Below are 18,733 nucleotides of genomic sequence, written 5' to 3'. Positions count from 1 at the left end.
TCAAGGCAGAGGCAGTTAAACTCTAACTGCCCCCAGCTGGCTGTGAACTTGCCAGGAAATGCAAAGAAAGTCCAAAATCAACCCCCCACCATCTCAGGATGTCATATTTCATCTCTGTGGTCAATGAAACAGGTCAACATCTGACTAGTGCTAAAGGTGCTATCCTGAACTGAGCTCACACATTCACACACACACTCACACACACACACACACACACACACACACACACACATTCACACACACACACACACACACACACACACACTCTAACACAGTTGCTCTGGGACATCTGACCTTCAACACAGCCAAATGGTTCCCAGGGCTGCTTGGTATTCAATGAAGCTGCACAGCCTCGGGTACGTTGGCTAGCTAAGTGGCCAAGCCATGTGCTATTTACCTAGAGTGGGGTTTAAGCTAAGCTTCAGTAATTCTTCCTTTGCAGTCTCAGTGCTCACCTCCTGTGTTCATCTTTTCTCTGGAATGCGATGAAGAAATAAATAACTGCCCTGCTAGATTATCCTGGCTGCTCTAGTTTTCCCACCCCAACTTTTCTCTACTGTGCGTCTTTTTGAAGATCCAACTGATGCAGGGTGTATACTGCAGAGGCCTCTAATTCTTTATTCCAGAACCCTAAAAACACAATGCCTAAGCAGGCAAGGCAGGGTGAATAGGGTTTGCCCAGTTTCTGATTTACTGACTGTTTATACTTTTAAAATCTTTTATTCTCTTGATAAATCCTACAAAGAGTATTTCATAAGAACATAAGAATGGCCCTACTGGGTCAGACCAAAGGTCCATCTAGCCCAGTATCCTGTCTTTCGACAGTGGCCAATGCCAGGTGCCCCAGAAGGAATGAACAGAACAGGGAATCATCAAGTGATCCATCCCCTATCGCCCATTCCCAGCTTCTGGCAAACAGAGGCTAGGGACACCATTCCTACCCATCCTGGCTAATAGCCATTGATGGACATGTACTTATCTAGGTCTTTTTTGAACCCTGTTATGGTCTTGGCCTTCACAACATCCTCTGGCAAAGAGTTCCATAGGTTGACTGTGTGTTGTGTGAAGAAATATTTCCTTTTATTTGTTTTAAACATGCTGCCTATTAATTTCATTTGATGACCCCTAATTCTTGTGTTATGAGAAGTAGTAAACCACACTTCCTTACCTACTTTCTCTACACCAGCCATGATTTTATAGGCCTCAATCATATCTCCCCTTAGCTCTCTTTTCCAAGCTGAAAAGTCACAGTTTTATTAATTTCTCCTCATACGGCAGCCATTATATACGCCTAATCATTTTTGTTGCCCTTAATTCTGAACCTTTTCCAATTCCAATATATCTTTTCTGAGATGGGGCGATCACAGCTGCACACAAGTATTCAAGATACCATGAATTTATATAGAGGCAACATGATATTTTCTGTCCTAATATCTATCCCTTTCTTAATTATTCCCAGCATTCTGTTCACTTTTTTGACTACTGCTGCACACTGAGTGGATATTTTCAGAGAACTATCCACAATGACTCCAAGATCTCTTCCTGAGTGGTAACAGCTAATTTAGACCCCATCATTTTATATGTATAGTTGGGATTATACTTTCCAATGTGCATTACTTTGCATTTATCAACATGAAATTTCATCTGCCATTTTATTGACCAGTCACACAGTTTTGAGAGATCATTTTGTAGCTTTTTGCAGTCTGCCTGGGTCTTAACTGATTTCACCTGATCTTGCGGGCCAACTCCAGCAGCAGAATCAGAACCAGCAATTTTCAGGTTTATCTAACCTCACTTCACCCAGTTGCAGCCAAACCTCCCTGATGAAATTTGCTTCATCTGTGATCTCTAGTCACAGTATGTATGGCTGGCAGACTGAAGTGGAGGTCAGAAATGAACACTGAGAGGCAAACCTAACCATGCTACAGGACCAGAAGAGACTTTATAATTGTTTCTGATGATCTTGGTAAATCATGATATAATTATTGAGACCCTTAAATTACAGGGGGAGACAGATTTGTAACATCACATTTCTGAAACCCATGTCCTTTTCATCTGCAGCAGAAAGAGACACTGTTCCTATAATCTACTTGCATCCTGTGTAATTGTCCAAATAGTGGGGGGGATTTCTAGTTGTTAAAGAGAGTCCGTTCCTCATGAGTGGGACTCAAATTCAGATTGAGCACCATAAAGACAAATGTGGCACCTGTTTATTTATTCAACTGGAACCATGGAAACTCCAGACAACCGCCAGGACCACCCAGTGTACCTGGCTGGGGAGCCAGTGGGGCAGGCACCTGCCACCAGGATGATGCAGTAACACAAGGCCATGCAATAATTTCACTTCTTACCTTGGTGTCTATTCAATTGCCATAGCAGATATAATCCCTCCTCGTGAACACTAATGAGGTAAATAAACTGCTGGTAGCCAAACAGATTCTTAACCTGCTATAGATACAGTATCATTACTGGCAATGGAAAGTACTGAGCTCTACACACCACAAGCAACTCCCTCACACTTTCCATTACGTATTGCTTTTACATTGGGAATCTGAATCCTGCTAGGACAGGGTTAGTGAAACAGAGACTCCAGTCACCTGCGGCTGCTTCCATCCCAGTCACCTGAACACACAACCATGCTCACTGCTCTGGTATCTCTTGGGGCAATGCTGGAGTCATGTTAATCCCCTGCTGCTCTCTCTTCAGTTTCCATCTGAGGGTCTCCTGGAATCATGTTAATTTCTAGTCCACTCTAATTCCTGACGTCTCTTTGGGTGCATGCTGGTGAAGACACGTTAATGCCAAGCCTTTTAAAAAAACAAACACAAAACCACCACACACACATACACACTCTTACATGTGTCTGTTTGGGAAAACCACATTAACCCCAGCTTGTCCCTCTCCTATCACACACTGCCACCTCCAAAGGCAGAATCATCTGCTAACACATTCTCTTAGAGGGGGAAGAGGCCCTGCACTTTACGGGTCACAATATACACTGCTGTTAACAGGAGCTGCACAAACTCTCTCTCCTTCTCTAAAGAAGCTACTGTACATTTTCCATCACCAGGGAGAAAAATCTTTCATCCATCTCACTAGCCCACCTGTCCCCTGTCAGCTGATGGAAGTTTTCCTGACATCCAGATTACAGGGAGAAGAGAGAGGCCCTGGATCTTGCAGATACAAAGCCCCCTGGAACTATTTTCTGGGCCGATGGGCTATTAGATCTAGCAGAAGTCTGTGGTGCACTCATTGTTACAGAGGCTTCAGAAGCCAATACTCCCTGCGAGGACAGAGGGCTCTGGTACAAAGAAGCATTTTTACCTTCTAAGCCAATTCCCTGTACAGCTGGAGGTAAAACAATTACCTCATACAGTCACACACACAACTGCCTTCTAGTGGAATTCACAGCAACACCATTGCAACTTTAGAATAATATTCATGTTCTAAAAACGTCTGCAACGGAGGCCAAGAAAAACAGCTTTGTGTTCAGAGGAAGCTCTGTGGTCAAAATGATGTCATCAGAAAGCGCCAAATTAATTTCCTGTGGTTACATCCTACAGGAAATCCAAGAGGCTCAGCTTTCTCACAAACCCAAGTAGCCATTTGTTGTCAGTAACGGTTAATTATGTACCCAGATGTGTCATAAATTGAAAACTATTGTGAATAAGCTTCATTCCCCTGAATTCTAGTGCACAGGGTTTCAATACAAAACACTCTTGGATTCAGGGCATTAGCCTCAGACAAAATAAAACCCACCCAGCTCAGCTTCTGGGAATTGTTTCCATTACTGGCCTAATGTTAATGAAACAGAGCACTCAGCACTCGCTACTCAGGATCACTTCTCAGATGAGCTACTCTGTGTTCTAGCTCTCTAGGTTCTGACATGGCCTCCCTCACCATCGTGCCTGAGCCCTTTCCCAATATTGCAAAGTGTACACATCCAATGTAGTTCTCTTCCCCACCAGTCAGCAACGTCTGGGCTTTGCTTCTGTATTATGCCCTTTTGTTTGTTTTGGGTGGCAGTGCTCCTGGTGAGTATCAGGGCTGGTCAGTACATTGCTCTGGAAGTGTGGAGGGCCCATTTCCAGCACTCAGCCAGCTACAAGGCCAGCCATTAGCTCACTCGGATTCACACCATGGTCTCTGAATAGAACATAAAACCCAGTGAAGGAGCTGTCGTAGACCAAGAATTAGGCGGTCAGACCTAGTGGTCAGAGCAGGAATCCGGCACCAGGAACCAGAGGTCTGAGCCAGAGACAGAGTTGGGAGTCAAGCAAACAGTCAAAGCTGGAGTCAGTAGCCTGGGATGGACTGTAGAAGCAGGGAACTGAACAAGGCAGGACTCAGGAATCAGGCGAGAAGGCAAGGTCCAGTGTAGCAGCAAGCCAGGGATCACCTAGTTACTCGGATAACTTGTGCTTCCTTCTGGCTGAAAGGGTGAGTCTTAGCCAACTGGAGAGGCTGGACATCTCCAATTGGAAGCTTTGTGGGCGACACTTATGGTGAGCTAGGACCCACCAGCCCACACTCCCTGCTTGCTGCTGGGTCGTGGCTGCAGCCTGAGGCTGCCTGGGGGACCCGGGGACCCAGGTTCAAGATTTGCGATCCCTCACATGAGCCCTGCATCAGAGTCCAGGAAATCCAACCTGCCTGGCAGGCTCCCGTGTATGTGGTGAATGTAGTACATACATTTCTAGGTAGCAGCCACTGGCTGTGTAACTCCAGATGACACCGAGCTGTCCTAGCAGCCTACCTAACATCTGGAGCATAGGTAGGCTTTGGGCACCTGGCACTACTAGGCTGGGAGCCTGAGCTCACTCACTGGGGGAACCTTCAGAGACTTCCAACTCCAACCTCCTTTAGCACCCTGTGGTTCCATTAGCATTTACACCAGGCCCTAGACTTCCCCCTGATATCCAGGTGGCAGCTGCTTCCCTCCTCCAACAATCAGCATCACTATCTGCCCATGGTCCTCCTCACACCGCTCTTCCTTACATCTCCATCAGCTTCTGGGGTCAGCCCTGCAGAGCCCATGGGGCTGCTGAGAAATACCCCAGGAAGAGCTGCAGCTATGTAGATTGGCCACTTACAACGCACAGGGAGCCCTAGTCAGCACAGCTATAAAAAGAGGATGGGTAACAGCTTCCCAGGCATGTGTGAACGGAAACAGGGAATCAGAAAGTGATTGGGGAAATTTTCCAGATGGTAAATAAGCATGAAATTATCTGGCAGCTCCCTGCTCCCAACCACAGATCCTCCACTACCCACTGCAGGATGTATTTCCTAACAGCTTACACATCAGTAAACTTGGCAGCCACCTAAAATGGGGCTTCACAGCCAAGCACTGGTATGGTCACTCTTACACCCTCAACTATATCTGGCCCCAAAGACACCCCTTTCCCCCCACTCACAGACTCAAACCTGGCCTCAAACACAATCTCACACACACTCATGCCCTCTCACCTACAATTTGCCTTCAAACATATCCACTCACCCTCAACCTCCCTTCAATTCCCCCCAATCCTATCCCCTGTAAACGCTCACTGTAAGTTCCTGAACTATTGGATACAAAATCTTTTGTTCCAGAAAGTACATTAAAATGATGCCTCTGTCCTTACAGTGAACTCACAGAGGTTAGCTCTCGGGACATGCACTCCTTAAAGATCCCTTAGCCTGCATACAGTACGCAACTCTGAGCTGGCAGAAGGCCCAGTTTAACACCTGAGAGGCTGTAGGGTAAATACCAAGGAGATTCAGATGAAGTAAATAACAGCCAGCAACACCAACACTGCAATCATTTTACTCTTTCTGGATTGCTAAATCAATCATACTTGCTTATTTACATATAACTGTTATATGCTTTCTGTCCCCTCCTACCCCCATGCTTTGTATGTTGCTTGTTTTATTAAGTCTGGGAGCTCCTTGGAGAAGGGAGTGTCTTGTATTGCATGGATGGAAAGTGCATAGCACATGGTGCGTGCTAGTGCACTCCAAATGAATAGTATTAGTAGCAGCTAGAGGCCCCACCCAAGGCCAGGGCCCTTTGTGCTAGGTGCTGTGCATACACATAGTAAGAGCAGTCTCTGCCTCACAGAGTCTCCAGTCTAAACTGACAGGACAAAGTGTGGGAGGGAACAGAGGCAGAGAGAGGTGACATGACTTGCCCAAGGTCACATAGCAGGTTAGAGACAGGCCGAGATGGGAACAGAACCAAAGTCTCCTGATGCACAAGCCTATGCACTATCCACTGGACCATGCTGTCTCCATAATAGCAATCAGAGAATCTCAGACTCGTAGGACTGGCAGGGACTCAAGAGGTCTCTCGTCCCGTCCCCTGCACTCAGGGCAGGACTAAGTGTCATGTTACATGTCAGGTGGACAAGAAGTTACATAACTTCGAATTTCCCAGAGGGGCAAAGGGGCAGGCAGGAATTCTCGGGATCTCAAGGGGATGTTCTGTGCTTCTCCAGAAAGCCACACAGTGCCAATTCCCAATCCAGTCTATTTAGCAAGGTTCCTACCTCTCTGTCCTTGAGTTTCATGGCGAGCACCAGCTGATGTCTGTGGTTAGTAAGGGCCTCCCGGTAATTTCCTTTGGAGAAGAATGCGGAGCCCAGATTCCCATGAGCTCGGCATTCTCCCGTCTGGTCACCTGAGTCACATGCAAACAAAACAAAAGTTAGCTAACGAAGGGTCTTTGGAAGAGTCCAGCCAAGAGAGTGGAACACATCATGCAAGGGATGCTCCATTGGGAGGGCCAAGTTCAGACCAAACCTGGCCACAGACTCAGTATGCAGCCAAAGTTCTCCTCTCTTCCCAGTCCTTGAAGAGGGAAGCAGACAATTCTCCAAATTAACTCCCAGACTCCACTTTAATGTAACCTTAGACCCCTCTTTGGCTTAACACCTTGGTAACAGCCTCACTTTTTTTCATGTTTACTTGTTGTTGAAGATGTGAGCAATCTGTGTCCATGAAAATGCAGGGCTGGATTGGACAGGCTTGGTCCAGGCATAGTGCTGACAAGCACTGGGCCAGCTTTCTCAGCAAACACCCCCTACTCACTCCCCCACACCTCTGCTAATGCCCCCAGTCCTGCCCTGCAGCACACCTGCTATTCCATTTCGGAGTCCTCACATAGCTCGCCCAACTTCTCTAACCACTGATCTTCAGCAGTGACACCCCCAACCCCTGTGGTTCCACACCCTGCGGGCAATGCCCTCCAATCTGGGCCTATAGCACCCCTAAATAAAGTACATCCCACCTGGCATGGTAACCTTTACCCAGGGATCTTCCCAGTCAGCCCCTCCATCTCCATCTCTGCCAATGTCCCTCCCTCCCGACCTGTTCTTTCTCTCGCTAGTCCAGTCCTGAACCACTTTGGAGAAGAGACTAACAGCCATGTCAAACTGTGCCACAGTGCTTGGCGATTTCACCATCAGACCAGTGTCTTAGCTCTGACAAGGGTCTGTGCCAGATATTTCAGAGAAATCTTTAAGAAACCACAAAAGAGGGAAATTCTATCCCTGCCAAGATTTTATGTTCAATCCTGTCCAGTGTGACTGTGGATGCTCTCAGCCTTTCCTTTTCTGGGTTCTGCTAAGCTCTGTGCTTGAATTATATCTTGTAGCAGTGAGCTCAACCAGTTAAGTATACATTGTGCTAAGGAGTATTTCATTCTACCAGTATTAAAGTTGTGGCTTTTCAATTTCACTGCATTTCCCTTCTTGTGTTATGGGACAGAATAGCAGTGTCCAATCTACCTCCTCTGCATTGTTTATTGCTCTGCACAATTTGCATCTCCCTTCTTATTTGCCTCCACTCTAACTAAACAATCCCAGTTTTTCCAATATCTCTCCATATGACAGTCATTTTAGGCCTCTAATTATTTCTGTCACCCACCTCAGAACCCTCTCTATTTCTGCTTTATCTTTTGAGATAGGAAAACCAGGAACGAACATACTGTTTCAGGTGAGGGCATGCCATTGACTTACATAATGGGTTTAATTGTTATTTTCCATCAAATTCCTGTGAACACTAATATCTTGTTTGCTTTTCCGACTGCTACTGCACAGTGAGCAGTGGTTTCATTGAGCGGCTCACAATGATGCCCCAGTCTCTCTCCTGAGTTATTACAACTACTTCAAAATCCTGTGAGGTGCCGTTGGCCTAGTCCACATTACAAACTTTTGCCAGCATATGTCTATTGGGTAGGGATGGGGAGAAAACCACACCCCTAACTGACACAGCGATGCCAGCAAAAATACTAGTGCAGACCAATGTTCCCTCTAATTTTTTCCATCCCTGCGTGGAATGAATTTTATGTGCACCAATATCGAGGTAATGTGTATGTGCGCCACCAGTAGAAACAAAAAACCTAGATAAAAATATATTTTTTTTAAAAGTTACCATAGGGATTACTCCAGCCAAGACAAGTTAGGCATTTTAGGGCTCACTACTCAAAGAATTAAATTTAAGCATAAGAGAGAAATAAAAATATGAAATGCATAGACCAGTCAAAAAACTAAAACAACAGCACTTTGAAAGAATAAAATTACAGAGAATATATGTGCATTGCAGGAAGTACCAACAATAACAACAACACAAGTATCTGTTGGGAGGTGAGTGTGAAAGACACTGTGTGTGTGCGTGTTTGTGTGTATGTGCGAGAGAGAGACAGAGAGCGTGCACATGAGAGAGCAAGCGTGTGTGCATGTGTGAGAGAGAGAGACCGAGACAGTGTGTATGTGCGCGCGTGTGAGAGACACACACACACACACAGAGAGACAGTGTGTGTGTGTGTGTGTGCGCTGGCTTCTGGAGAAGTGTATGAGAGACCATGCGTTGTCTCTTTAAGCAGAGCGGCACTCACCAGTCTGTAGGCTCGTTCAGACCACAGCAGCCGCCAGCAGCTCCGTCTAACTCCTGATCCCTGTCTGCCCCTCCCCCGTTCTGCGGAGATGGGGTACGTGGGCAAGGGGATACCCTGATATCAGCACCTCCCTTCCACCCCTCCCCCCCAGCAAGCAGGAGGGTCCCGGGAACAGCTGTCCAGGGGCTCCAAGGCAAAGGGCAGGAGCAGCAGAGCAGCGAGGGGGGGGGCACCTAAACACAAGTTGCCGGATGTGCGCAGCTCAACTTGAGTGACTCTTGCGCGGCTGTGCAGCTTAGAGGGAACACTGGTGCAGACCCAGTTATACCAGCAAGATAGTCCTGCTGCCATGACACATCCTTTGGGGGATGTGGTTCAATTAAGCCAAAAGCAGAACTTTTGTCAGTATAAGCCGTGTCTCCACTAGGGCATGTTGCCAGCATAGCTAGACTGGTTTAACTATGGCAGCAAAGCATTTGTAGTGTAGACAAGCCCTGAGTAGTTCAGATTATTTGAGCACACACTCACTTTACCCTGCAAACGATTTACTGTTACGTTTATGACCTAATGAAAGTTGTGTGCCCAAGTCTCTGGAGGGGAAAAGCCAGTTCACAGACACACGATGCCACAAAGAAATCCCTTGAGTGTCCCGTTAGCACGTACCTGGGATCCCCATAGCCCACCTCACACATTCTGTTGTAAGAAAGAACATTGTTTGCGTGGCTCAGCAGCCTGTGAAACGGCGCAGCAGCTTCAGCACTAACGATGCTTCCCTTCATTTATCCCACTGCCATTCTTGTTAATTTGCTCCATTTATATCAATTCAGCACTAAACCAGGGATTAAGGGAGTGAAAATGAGAACGCTACCTAATGTCTTGGCTACATCCAAGTCCTGCTGCATGTATCCGGTGCTTTTCTCTGTGTTCCCAAGAGACCAGTAAGCACTGCTCAGAGCAGAGAACACGGATCCCCTTAGCTTCAGGCTGCAAGTGCCGATCTTCAGGGCAGCTTCTAACACAACCACAGAGGCACCATGGTGGCCTGCAGTCAGGAGCTCCTGGCCAACCACCGATACCACCACAAAGGGGCTCTTGTCCAGCTTCATCTTCTGAAGTTGCTGATAAGTTGGCTCGAGTGACTCTAAAGTAAGGAAGGAAAGGCAGAATTACTCAACAGGCCAAAGGTACATAAGCATCCTGAAGTCAGTCCATTAACACCCATGAGAGGCGAATGACAAAGTGACACATGAATTTTGTAACATGCGGCTATTTTGTAACATGTATTCAATGGCACATCTAGAAATATCAGCTATTTGAGTGTCACAGTCCTGCACTTTGCACATCAAGAGCAAGAGAGAAGAAGAAAATTAACTGGGATAAACCCACCGAAAAGGGAAAGCAGCAACTCAACAACAAGGAACCCCTTCAGATCGGCTTAACTGGTCACAAGAACAAGGAGGAGTATCAGGTGCCCCTGGACTGTCGGTGTTATGCTGAGCGGCCAAACTGGACCTAGGATAGCCACTGCTGCTGGAGTGCAGTTATACTAAATTGTTTTACTAGTCCCATGAAGCCTGCCATAGTATGTCCCTTAAAGGACAATAATAAAGCTGGGGTTTAAAATCTGCAGCTCTCTAGGCAACCATACGGTGTTAAAATGTAATTTTTAAAAATTAGGATGGTTGCACTTCTTGACAAGGCTGCTCTCGCCTGAATCAACATAACCATGGCAACCCGAGAAAGCCATTTGTGCCATACTTTCATTATTTCTGCCTACAATTATTAACTGTATGTACAGCAAGCAGAGAGCATTTTAACAGCCCTCTGAGGAGAGGAACAGGCTGTCTATGTTGTATGTTATGAGTGACATTCCAGTCAGGGATGGGGATAAATACAGACATAAGATGATGATCTCTTCTGGTACTGCAGTTCCTGTGCAATACAGGATCCTGTCTCTGACAGTGGCCAATGGCAGACGATGCAGAGGCAGCCACAAGCATGTACAGATTAACTCTTATTTATACAGTGCTGTTGATGTGCAAGGCACTGTACAAACAAGTACAAAGACAGGCCCTGCCATCAGGAGTTTACAGTTTGAGGGCTTGTCTTCGCGTGCACGTGAAAGCGCTACAATGCCAGCTGGAGAGCATCTCCTGTCAGCATAGTTAATCCACCTCCCCATCGACGCAGCACCATCTGCTAGAGCGGGAGACTCTCCCCCGTCGACGTAGCACATCTGCACGGGGGGGTGGGGAGGGGATTAAATTGGTATAACTGCGTTGCTCAGGGCTGTGGATTTTTCACAACCTTGAGCGACGTAGTTATACCAATATAGGTCTATAGTGTAGACCTGGCTTTAATTAGAAAATGTAACACACCATGCGGGGGAGGGGTTCAGGGAGGAAAGACCATAGAAACAAAAGGAAGTGAAGACTGCTCCTGGAAAAAAAGAGTTAAGAGTGAGCGTGTCATGTGAGCTGTTCCACGTGTAACATAACACTACAATCAGATGGGGGAACAGCATAGCCTGTGCTGGGTCTGTGGTGGAAAGTTGACGTGAAGTACTATGCAGACTGAGAACCATTACACTGCGAAAGTAGTGCTGGAACCAGGGCTTTCCCAGCAGAGATCACCTGTCCAAGGTGTGCCACTCACTCAGGGAGGAAAGTGGTATTATTGTAGGAGGAGAGGTTTGGCCTCAGCTATCTGTATTGCAAACTTAAGTTCCGCATACCCCGTCGTGAGCCAAGCTAAAGAGATTTAACTTTTAATCTTTCTTCAGAAGTCACTCAATGCTTCCAGCTCCTTTGCTCTTTGTTGCTCTTCTCTGAGCTCTGAATGAAAGAAATCCTACCAATTACTATCCCTGTAAGTCTGACTGTAACTTCCATCTCTAGTACAATAATGGAATTGACTATGAAAGGAGAAAACTGTAACTCTGTAGGGGTAACAGCACCATGACCAATGTACAGTGCCGTGGAGTTACAAGAACACCTCATGTCACCTTTCGGTGACCAAAGTGTCAGAGTGGATGAAGGGAGTGAAGTAAATGTTACCTCTGTGGATATCCCAGGTCACAAGATCTTATCTGAAAAATTAACTCAAAGTAGCTTGTATATAAGTACGTTTACATGGACTGAACAACCGCGGGAGGACTATAACCAATAAAGAATAATAAAGGCATTGTCTGAAGTTTGGGGGACACGTTCAGAAGGTTACAAAAAGGATCTGTGCTCGGCCTGATCTTCTTGAATGATGTTGTTAACGATGTGAAGGGGAGTTGGGGATTAAATGACACCAATGAACATAAACTGGGAGGTTCTGAACACCTGTGAGCAGGGAGATTTCATGTAACAGGGCCTAAAAGGGTTAGAAATGCAGTCAGGTTAACAAAGTGAGATTCAGCTTGGGAAAATGAGGTTCATATAGCCAAAAGCCTACTAGTCATTCCTTCAACTCCCTCTGCAGCAAAGCACATAAGAAATCACTGAGAGCCCCAGGGACAGTTGGGGTAATTGGCACTTAGGTTATTTATTACCACAGGAACAATGGCAAAAACAAAGAGGTGTGTGTGCAGGTCTATGGGTATTTATTTCCCTCCCCACCAACCCACTGCGGTTATTTCTCTCTCTCAAAGCTCTGTGGGGCAGGCACCGTACCCTGGTATGTATCTGTACCGTGCCCAGCACAAATGGGGTCACATCCTGAGCGGGGTTTCTGAACATTAGCATAACAATAATTAATACTAATGAGACAAAAATAATCCACAAGAGTCAGTGGAAGGGAGACACGTGGAAAGCAGTAATGCTGAGAGACTTAGAGGTCAGACTGGACAGCAACAAAGACACGAAATTGCAAGACAATAAGACAGCAAGAAAGGCCGTCACAGCTTTGGGCTGCTGACACAGAAGCATCACGTCCTGGAGCAGGGTTAGTAGGAGAGATAGTCTCTCTGCAGTGTGATTGCTCCTAGAATATGGTACGTTCCTTTCCGGGCACTTCAACACCACAATGATATTTACAGGTTGGAGGCAGTTCACAAAAGAGCTACCAAATGTTGAAGAGCTGTAGAGTCTCCTAACTGTGAGGCACGTACAGGCACTGCAGCCTGGTGAGAGCACGGTGTGCGCCATACGGACGGAAGGAGCTCACGGCTAATATCGAGGCATGCAGCAGATTGTCTCACTTATCAAAACAAATTACTACAAAGCAAAGAGAAGGATGAACCTGACGTTGTATTTATGGCAATATTCTAGGCAGCAGCAACATCGCAGGATAGAATAGGTGAAATTATCCTCATAAGGTATTTGCTACATAGAAAAAAATCCAAATGAATTCATTTGGGAAGATGACAAGAAAACACTGTGAAAGGGAAACTGTAATTTTTTTTTCCCCATATTTCAGCTCTGTTTGGCCCCTAAATTCCAAAGCTTCCTGCAGCGTCTGCTGAGAGTCAGAGCTGATCCGCTCCATGCTCCCCACTGGGAAATGCCATTAGACCACTCCAGCAAAGTGCATGCAACCAAACTGATTAGAAACAGTGCAGTGAGGGAGCTCCCCTTCAGGAGAGTGAAATTCCCACCCCTGGAAGTGGGGATGTTATATACAGGGGAGGCAAGACGCCATGGGGGCTGAAAGCATCAAATGCTCCAAGCCATCTCCATACTGGTCAAGGATAAAAGTGAATTAGCAGCCTGGTCATCTGCCTCTTCTGGGGCTTTGTTCTGAGAGACGTGAAAAATGAGCAAAAACTTCTGCGGGGCCCTGCTGGGTACCTAGGATTTCACAAAGCTGTTTACCCAGTGCCAGAGCTCTTGCAGAGCTTAAGGGGCACACAGGTACAGCAGTACTGTGATCACACTGGGAGGGTCAACAGAGCCGGTGCTGCTGCAAAGCCTATGTTTCCAGTCTGCCCTTGCACTGAAACAGTTCCAGGGAGGCTGTGATCTGCCACAGTTGTACTGGGAATACTTGCGAAACATTACACACTTGTGTGTGGAAAAGGAGAATTTCACAAGGGATAAGGTGTTTGACCTCTAGTAGATGAGAATGCGTGTGTTCCCCTGACTGGAGAATACCAGTTCTGGGTGGCCAGTTCAGCCTTTTCAGAGATGTTAGCCATGCATTAACTCCCAGGTAGCACAGCCGGACTTCACAGGAACACAAGAACTGCTGTTCTAGATCAGGCCATACCTATTCCAGTATCTCTGCCTCACCAGACAAGACCAAAGCTCCCCCTCTTCCAACATCCCCACCTCCCTGCCCCACTGAATCAGACAAGAGGCTCATCTAGTTTGGTTTCCCATCTGAGAGAGCCCAGCAGCAGGTGACCAAATGGAAGATGTAAAACGCCTATTATCTGCCCCTCATCACTTACACAGGTTTCCTCCTCCCTCAAGTGTGGACTCAGCATCAGCTTCCAACTGAAATCAGCTTCCTCCCTTCCTCGGAAATGCTGATCCCTTAGCACTGCTGTCCATTCATGCTTGCAGCCAGCATAACTGCCGTGCCCTGAACACCGGTCACTTTGCTTACCTCGCATGGGGGATTTCATGGCGGCTTCCACCATCCCAACAAGAAGCTGCAGACTCTTGGGATCCTGAGCCAGCCCAGATGCAAATGCTGCCAGTGCGTCTGCATGGCGTCCAAGATACTGAAGGGCAACACCCTGTCGGAAGTACGCCTGCAAGCCCAAAGGAAAGAGGCGAGTTATTGAACTGATGCGATCACGGAGCCCAAACATACATGACCAGGGAGCTAATGCTGGGGAATATAGGGGCTGCAAGAACATGCTCAGGTTTCCCTGCAGCACTTTCAGGTCAGGTCAATATTGGCAATTCTAAAGCGGTAGTTTGGTTCCTGAATCCCCACAGAGCTGAGGAAAGGCTCACCCAGCCCACACGGACAATTCTCACATGTTGCTCTGGAGTCTAAAGCCAAAGTTACAATCATTTAAAATAAAGGTTTTCCCTCAGAACTGGCTCCCCCTCCTCCCCAAATGGCTGCTCATTTCTTTTTAACCGCCTGGCTCGCAAAGCTTGTGAGTGGAGATCCTCATCTCTCACTCCTGCCAACAAGACCCGAGCTTCACCGCCCAACAAGAAAAGACGGTTACTCACCGTTGTAACTGTTGTTCTTCGAGATGTGTTGCTCATATCCATTCCATTAGGTGTGCACGCGGCGCGCGCACACCTAATGGAATGGATATGAGCAAGCACTCGAAGAAGAACTTTGTATTAACAGAGACCAAAAATCTCGAAGACACAATTGCAATAAAATCACTGCCCAGAGCATCCGATCAGAAACCTCTCCTTCCCTCTGTATGCACGTTCAGCCTACCTCCTCCACCATCCCAGCTCAGTGGAGTTCAGGAGGCATGCCCTGTGTTCACTTCCCTTGCCTCCATCACCTCCAGTGACATGTCAGCACGTTCATTGTTAATTACATTTTGTAATTTTCACTCATCAATGATCAGAGAATGATTCTATATTCAGATTCATTGAGTAACTGATTCCGGAATTCACCCTCCTACTCCTCACCCAGCCTGGCAGCACTGGAGTCTGCTGATCTTCTGGGTGAACCTCAGTGACTACAAAAACAACGAGGAGTCCGGTGGCACCTTAAAGACTAACGGATTTATTTGGGCATAAGTTTTCGTGGGTAGAAAACCCACTTCCTCATTGTTTTTGTGGATACAGACTAATACGGCTACCCCTCTGATACAGTGACTACAGCATTATGCAGATGTTTTGGTAGAGGTGGGTTGAGCAGGCAGCAGAGAGCTGTGTCTGACTGCACTTAGAAGACTAACTCTGACAGGCACTTCCACCAGCTGAACACAGACACTCTTCATTTTTAATATGTTTACAGACATTTTGCTTTACTTTTTCCATTTCACGTTTTCTGCAAGTCTCCCCAGAGGCTACAGCAGAAGAGTCGCAGCAAACATACCTCTGCCTCACTGACATTCAAGGGAAGTTGCAATGCTTTAAAAATAAATCCAACACCTCCTCACCACTCATTTGCAGTCCCAAACCAACAAGTGCATCAATGTGCAGCTGCAAATAGTTCCCACTGGCAATTCCAGGTTCTGTACGTTCCCAGCCAGAGGTGCTAAGATCACAGACACACACACAGTAGCAGGAAAAACCTGCCTTAACAAAGGGTTAGCAATGTCAGTGCCTCTCCCAGAGAAAACATGAAGCTCTGTGCTTGGGAGCTGGTGGGTAAGGGAACAAGGACTCTGCTGTCTAACATTCACTTATAAAATGAAAGTGTATTTGTAACTTTTATGTCTGCATGCTGATTGCGTTAATAATTCAGGAGCTTCAACTAGATTTTACAAAAGCTTCACTGTTCACAGATAACCCTTTATTGTCCTCTCCAGTAAATCTCTCCTTGCTGCAAGCTCTGCCACATTCACTGCACTGCCAAGTCTCTGGAGGGAGTTAAGCACAGCAAGCACAGTTATGGTAAGAGAAAACCCTCTTAAAAAGACAACAACTGCTGTACGAACAGAATACTGCCCTGTCAGCTCCACTCTTGGCTTTGGCTCTTGAGGGCCTTCAGCCGCAGGCTCTCCCTGCACTCATGGGCAGGCCCCAGGCTGCTATTCCTTCCCATTTGTAATAGAAACTAATCCTGTATTCAAGGTACATTAAGTAGACACACGTGGAAGTCTTTTTTACTTAAACTGGATAGATCTGCAATTAATATCCAAAACGACTTTTCATTAGGGCTTTCACGCACCTTCAGAACCCAGACCATGGAGGTAAAGATTAAGAAAATCAAAAATGACATGGGAAATTTATAGACATGAATATTTAATCTATTTTCCATTAGCAAGCATTGATTGGTTCTATAATTTTAAATGAATTAGATGGAGGCAAAATTCATTTCATTAACCTTCAGTACAAATGTGTTCTTATTGAACCAAACAGGCAACTGTACTGGAAACCCAGTTCCGTGTTAATTAGATTACAGGCATGAGGATTTAAATCAAAGAGGAAACCCCAGGAACAAGGAGTGTGGGGCATGCAGTGGACACCCACTGTGTGGTCTCAGAACACTGAGTGCATTGTCTTGTGAAGCATGATTCACACTTTGGGATCTCTGTTTCCCACACTCTCATTTAGGCTTGGTCTACACCTAAAAATTAGGTCAACATGGTTATGTGCCCATCTTTAAAAAAGGGAAAAAGGAGAATCTGGGGAACTACAGACCAGCCAGCCTCATCTCAGTCCCTGGAAAAATCATGGAGCAGGTCCTGAAGCACTTGGAGGAGAGGAAGGTGATCAGGAGCAGTCAACACGGATTCACCAAGGGCAAGTCATGCCTGACCAACCTGATTGCCTTCTCTGATGAGATAACTGGCTCTGTGGATATGGGGAAAGCAGTGGATGTGATATACCTTGACTTTAGAAAAGCTTTTGATACGGTCTCCCACAGTATTCTTGCAAGCAGCAAGTTAAAGAAGTATGGATTGGATAAATGGACTATAAGATGGATAGAAAGCTGGCTAGATTGTTGGGCTCAACGGGTAGTGATCAATGGCTCGATGTCTAGTTGGCAGCTGGTATCAAGCAGAGTGCCCCAGGGATCGGTCCCGGGGCCGGTTTTGTTCAACATCTTTATTAATGATCTGGATGATGGGATGGATTGCACCCTCAGCAAGTTTGCGGATGACACTAAACTGGGGGGAGAGGTAGATATGCTGGAGGGTAGGGATAGGGTCCAGAGTGACCTATACAAATTGGAGGATTGGGCCAAAAGAAATCTGATGAGGTTCAACAAGGACAAGCGCCGAGTCCTGCACTTAGGAAGGAAGAATCCCACGCACCGCTACAGGCTGGGGACCAACTGGCTAGGAAGCAGTTCTGCAGAAAAGGACCTGGGGATTACAGTGGACGAGAAGCTGGATACGAGTCAGCAGTGTGCCCTTGTTGCCAAGAAGGCCAATGGCATGTTGGGCTGTATTAGTAGGAGCACTGCCAGCAGATTGAGGGAAGTGATTATTCCCCTTTATTTGGCACTGGTGAGGCCGCACCTGGAGTACTGTGTCCAGTTTTGGTCCCCCCACTACAGAAGGGATGTGGACAAATTGGAGAAAGTCCAGCGGAGGGCAACGGAAATGATTGGGGGTTGGAGCACATGACTTACGAGGAGAGGCTGAGGGAACTGGGGTTATTTAGTCTGTAGAAGAGAAGAATGAGGGGGGGATTTGATAGCAGCCTTCAACTACCTAAAGGGGGGTTCCAAAAAGGATGGAGCTCTGGATGGTCTCAAGTTGCAGTGGGGAAGTCTAGGCTGGATAGTAGGAAAAACTATTTTACTAGGAGGGTGGTGAAGCACTGGAATGAGTTACCTAGGGAGGTGGGGGAATCTACATCCTTAGAGGTTTTTAAGGTCCCGCTTGACAAAGCCCTGGCTGGGATGATTTAGTTGGGGTTGGTCCTGCTTTGAGCAGGGGGTTGGACTAGATGACCTCCGGAGGTCTCTTCCAACCCTTATCTTCTATGATTCTGTGTCAGTCAAGGGTGAAGGAAAAAACACACCCCTAACGAACACTGCTATGCTGACCTAATCCGCAGCACAGATGCATTTATGTTGACAGTAGAATGCTTCTATTGATGTAGCTAATGTTCTTCAGGGAGGTGGCGTTCCTACACCAATGGAAAAACCTGTTCGGTCACTATAGGCTGCATCTACAATATGGATTTATGCCAACATAATCTCCATAGTATAGACACAGCCTCAGTTTCCCTTCTGTACAGCTTGATTACATGCAGGGATGGAGTCATGCAGGAGCTTATACCTGGGCAGTTTGGCTCTGAAGGGGCACAGTAACCAGAGACACCTTGT

The 18,733-nt window shown here is 46.6% G+C and overlaps 1 protein-coding gene across 5 annotated transcripts in view; it reads right to left on the bottom strand.

The window, feature by feature from the left end:
* TTC28 (tetratricopeptide repeat domain 28) overlaps window positions 1–18,733 on the bottom strand; it is a 435,889-nt gene that overhangs the window by 151,564 nt on the left and 265,592 nt on the right. For all 5 annotated transcript variants that reach the window (XM_034791355.1, XM_034791356.1, XM_034791359.1 and 2 more), the window contains 3 exons: window positions 14,408–14,555; window positions 9,741–10,013; window positions 6,525–6,655 (listed from right to left, as the gene is read on the bottom strand). In XM_034791355.1, coding sequence (XP_034647246.1) covers window positions 6,525–6,655; window positions 9,741–10,013; window positions 14,408–14,555 — 552 coding nt within the window. The remainder of the gene's footprint in view (window positions 1–6,524; window positions 6,656–9,740; window positions 10,014–14,407; window positions 14,556–18,733) is intronic.

Source organism: Trachemys scripta, chromosome 15 (assembly GCF_013100865.1).
Source record: "Trachemys scripta elegans isolate TJP31775 chromosome 15, CAS_Tse_1.0, whole genome shotgun sequence".
In the NCBI taxonomy this organism is placed as follows: domain Eukaryota; kingdom Metazoa; phylum Chordata; order Testudines; family Emydidae; genus Trachemys; species Trachemys scripta.
The sequence above is the reverse complement of the archived record's forward strand: the minus strand, read 5'-3'. Positions and strand labels throughout refer to the sequence as shown.